The sequence below is a fragment of the Alosa sapidissima genome, chromosome 5, assembly GCF_018492685.1.
Source record: "Alosa sapidissima isolate fAloSap1 chromosome 5, fAloSap1.pri, whole genome shotgun sequence".
NCBI lineage: Eukaryota > Metazoa > Chordata > Actinopteri > Clupeiformes > Clupeidae > Alosa > Alosa sapidissima.
The window spans coordinates 33340055-33344528 of NC_055961.1; the positions used below are offsets into that span (position 1 = coordinate 33340055).

A 4474-nucleotide genomic window follows, 5' to 3' on the forward strand; every position below is an offset into this window, starting at 1 on the left:
TACCACGGCTGATAATAGTTTACAAAGAGGAGGCGAGTGGGCACATTTACATGAAAAGGCGCCGCTACTGAATAGGTTGCCCTACGGAACCCTCTTTTCCAAGCAAATAACAGACCAATCCACATAGCCGCCATAAAGTGGTTTGGTATAGGAAAAAAGATATTTGCATAGGAACCGAGAGACCTCCTCTTGTCTGGTTTCACTCGACAAGACAAAAAATAAGGGTATGTGTTTTGCAGGGCAACATTAATTGACAAAAAAAAATCGTGGCGCTCCCTATTTAAAAAACTACGCGTATTGCCCTTTCTAGACACAGAAAGGATTCCATCTTTCCATCAGGAAAGTTTTTACCCTGACAAATGATTGCATTGGTGAAGATTCGACAAAGTAGGCTTGTCTATGTTTGGAGCGAGAAAGAGAAGACAGTCTATTAATTTGTGTTAATCACCCTTATGTCCCAAATATCGAATAGGCTGTAGTTTCTGAGATATTCATACGATATTCATTTTCTACATTGACTGGCGGGGGGGAAAGCCTATAGAACACACTGATGGCGTGAAAGTGGGCGGGGATGTGAACAGGCTGCCGATGTTGGGGCAGCTTTACCGGGCTTGTCCATCGTAGTGGCACAGAGTGAGGAAAGTGGTGTGGGAATAGGAGGCGAACGCTACCCGTGTTTTCTATTTGTTTTCCTGTCCTTTAGTAATTTTCCCCGTACCATCTCTTCGCTTGTGTATATTTTCGCCTTGTTATTTCAGGTCTTTTGAAAAATTAAGAGGAATTACGGTCCACTTCCCCAAAGGCATTAATTGTAAGGCCATTTGGGTGAAAAACGGACTCTTTCATGACGGAAAATCTCCAAACACTCGGGGAAATATGACTGGGATTCGTAGTGGATGGACCATACTACAGTTCTGATAAGGTGTTTACCAATATACGGTGTAGCGTATTTACTCATAAAGTAAATCCATCACAGAGGAGCCTCCAGCACAAGAACTGTGAAAACTACTGCTGACAAAGAGCATCGAAGTCTTCTGAGGATAATGCATGTTTCACTCCGGTCGCGTGCGCTATAGTTTATGCATCGAGCGGGGCAAGTAAAGGGGAAAATACATACTCTGAAGATACCTTATTTTATAGTTTTACTTTACGGAAAGTTTTTCAATCAGACGTTAAATTATTAAGTGGACCTACATTAATGATGACGTTCTTCCTTTCCATCTGAAAGATCAATACGCGCATTTTCACATTCCAGACTAATCTAACGAATTATTTGGTAGGTTACCACTTAAAAATTGAACTAAGAGAAAAAGCTATCGCCTATCACCGATGTGGGTACAAGCACGGTCAATGGGCACACGACCCAGCTGACAGTACCTCCGGAATCCCAATCCATTTACCATTTTGTGACCACCTTTCCATCTGGGAAAAAGTACGAAGCCGATATTTCGCAGGTTTTATACCAACATGGAGATTCTGGCCATGGATGTCACCTTGCTTTGGATTGTCCTCCTGAGGTGCCTGCTCTTGGCGCGGACAGAGGAAGGTATGTTGCTTGATACATGTTACCTACAGCTGGACAACTGCACGTTACCCTTCACAAAGAAGCTATTCATCATTATTTCAGTAGAACCAGCAAATCAGTCCAATAAACTAGTCTATTGATTGTTCAGGTCATATCCTCTCCTTATAACACATAAACACTAGCCTTACACGTGTGTCATCGGGATGCAATTGTTGGCTCTAGGAAATGTTGTATTTAGGCCTAATGTCAGCATGTTTTTTTCCCTCGTTGTCACACTGTTGGCCTGTTGGTACTTTTAACAGCGGAAGTTACCCATTCTTCTAATGTGGCACCTTTTAAAATGCTACTAGGCTACTCCTTAATTTTTGCCATGTCCCTGGGTGTTGTGTTAATGCACCCTGCAACCTGACGCGTTCATTAGACCCACAATTGCTAAATCTGCTAGAAAAAAAATGCATCCGCACAAAATCCACAAGTAGTTTGTGCGTTAAGTCAGCCAGTAACATACATCTGTAAAGAACACTTGAAAAAAAAACAACCTTTCACATTTTTGTCCTGACATGATAAATATTCCCATAAGAAAAACATAATACCTCAATAATAACCTTACCCTATATAGTGCTCCTAGTACAGGAGTAGTACTATACTACTGCAGTCTTAAAGTACTTATATTATGTCCCAAAATAGTATGATACTTCTATAGTATGTCCCAGGGTTGTAAAGGTTGTCATCATGAAACGTTTAGGCTGTATTGTAATTCAATTGCGAGAAATACCTTGGTCCATGGCGTTTTGTTTTACTACTTATTGGCCAACTAAACATTTCAGGAACAATTCTGCCTTCACTCCTTGGAATGGAAGAATTGGCACATAAATATGACTGGGGAAACAACGCTCTATGCAGCGTAGCTGGTCCAACTCCACCATTTCATCTAGATAACGCACACATACCTCACCATACATGTGCAGAGTGAAAGTTGGGTGGTCTGACCACGGGTTGGTCCTTTAGGACCGAAGTTGAGTTTGAGAAACAGAATTGAGAGCAGAACACATCCTGATCTGAATGATGTGATTCTATGGGCCAAATTATAACACAAGCTGACAGATAACATGGCAGACGCGTAATTTTGAGTAGGAAAGGTGACCCCTTTTCAGGTGTGGACATAGGCGTAACCAGACTGACCCGTTAAGTTGGATAGTATAGGCTTTCCAATCGATCCGGGATGGACAGGATTAGTTCCATATTACACGCCGCAGTGGAGACACCTGGGCCCGGCTATCTGTAATCAATTAACTGTTGTGTGTGACAGACACTGATAATGCGCTTCCATGCAAGCCCAGGATTGAATTAATAAGATTGAGGAGGTGGCTAGCCACAGATGTAATAGGGAATAACAGCGTGAGATGGAAACATGTCATCCTTCTCACCCTGCCCGTGAAAACTGATAAACGTGTTGTAAATATGCACTTCTCTAATAAATCACCTTCACCAGCGAGGAAAACAATCTCAATCAATTTAAATAATCTGTGTAATTACATAAAGGCGTGACTGAATATTTTTTATGATTTGGTGGCAGGAATGGTAGTAATTTGTTTAACATTCTTTCTTTCAAATATACCAGGTTAGCTAAACCTGGTAAGCTAGGGACCTGCAAGTGTGTGAGAAATAACCTACTCCCTGAATTTGGCACTGTAGTCATTCTGAGCCTGGTTACTTGTTCATTCACTTTTAACACTGTCGGACTGATCTCCCATGCAGTCTATGAAGTCTCAGGACTGTGTCCAGTTTCTTGGCAGACCTTGTAATGATTAATTTGGTGTAGGGGAGAAGAAATAGAAGCCACAGGAGGTAGATTGGATTCTGGCCTCTGGGTTTCTCCTGAGTCTTTGTGGGCTTAAACCCCTTCAAGATTAAACCGGAGGCCTGATCCGCCGAGCTCACGTTACAAATCTGTGCCACCTTTTGTCGGGAAAGTTTTCAGGAAAAAGAAACGTAACAATGGCTTTCCACCTGATTGGATGGGTGCTGGGGCTCTGAGTCTTTCCTGTGCACTCCCTCGCACTCTGCCACCCCTTGAAAAGACACTTTTAAGAGGGCTTATCCTTCCCACCTTATGCCACTTCTTCTTTTATCCCCCTCCCTCCACCCCTCTCTCTTCTCTTGTTTTTTTCTTCTTCTTTGCATTTTACTGTAGGAGTCATCTTTCCCTCTGGTTCACCCCCCCCCCACACACACACACACAGTAGTGACAGACCCTTTAACTGGAGGGACTGCAAATGTGCTGCCCAAGAAGCACTCTAGTGGTGGAGTGTGTGTCTTAAGGAGTGAGAGAGAAAGGGAGAGAGAGAGAAAGAGAGAGAGAAAGAGTGAGAGGGAAAAATACTTCTCTTGGGTATTATGCAGATGCTTTGTACGTACACTCTTTCTCTCACTCTCTCTCTCTCACACATACAGACACACACACGAACACACACACACACACACACACACACACACACACACACATAAACACACTTTGAAAGACAATATTTTATTGTATTACTCTGTCTTTCAGGATTTTCTTTTTGGTTTTGCCAAAATGGCAGCAATGTTTCCTCTTGCCCTGTCCTCTCCCGCTGTGGATATGCCGATCTCTTCCCAGAAATCCCTTTAAACGGAACCGATTTTTATAAGACAGGGATTTGCATTTAAAGCAACCCCTTCCCTCCTCTGCTCTCTCTCTCTCTCTCTTTCTTTCTCTCAGTCACTCACCCACTCTTTCTCTACCCCCAAACCTTTTCTTGTTCTCTCTCCTCCTCTCTCTCCCCCTCTCTCTCTCTTTCTCTCCCTTTTTCAACCACTGGGTCTTAATCCCATGATTAGCTTCTTGAGGAGTTAAACAGGCATCCCAGCATTGCATTCTAATCTCCAGCAGTTCCCACTGCTCAACTTCAACACGGGGAATGAAGT

At 42.9% G+C, this 4474-nt stretch overlaps 1 protein-coding gene across 1 annotated transcript in view; it reads left to right on the plus strand.

Annotated features, from left to right (window-relative positions):
* Positions 1–633: 633 nt before the first annotated feature.
* The window catches only part of ephb4a (eph receptor B4a), a 40016-nt gene continuing 36175 nt past the window's right edge, over positions 634–4474 (plus strand). The window contains 1 exon segment of the mRNA XM_042092750.1: positions 634–1546. Within this exon segment, the coding sequence (XP_041948684.1) occupies positions 1468–1546 (79 nt within the window). The 5' untranslated portion in view covers positions 634–1467.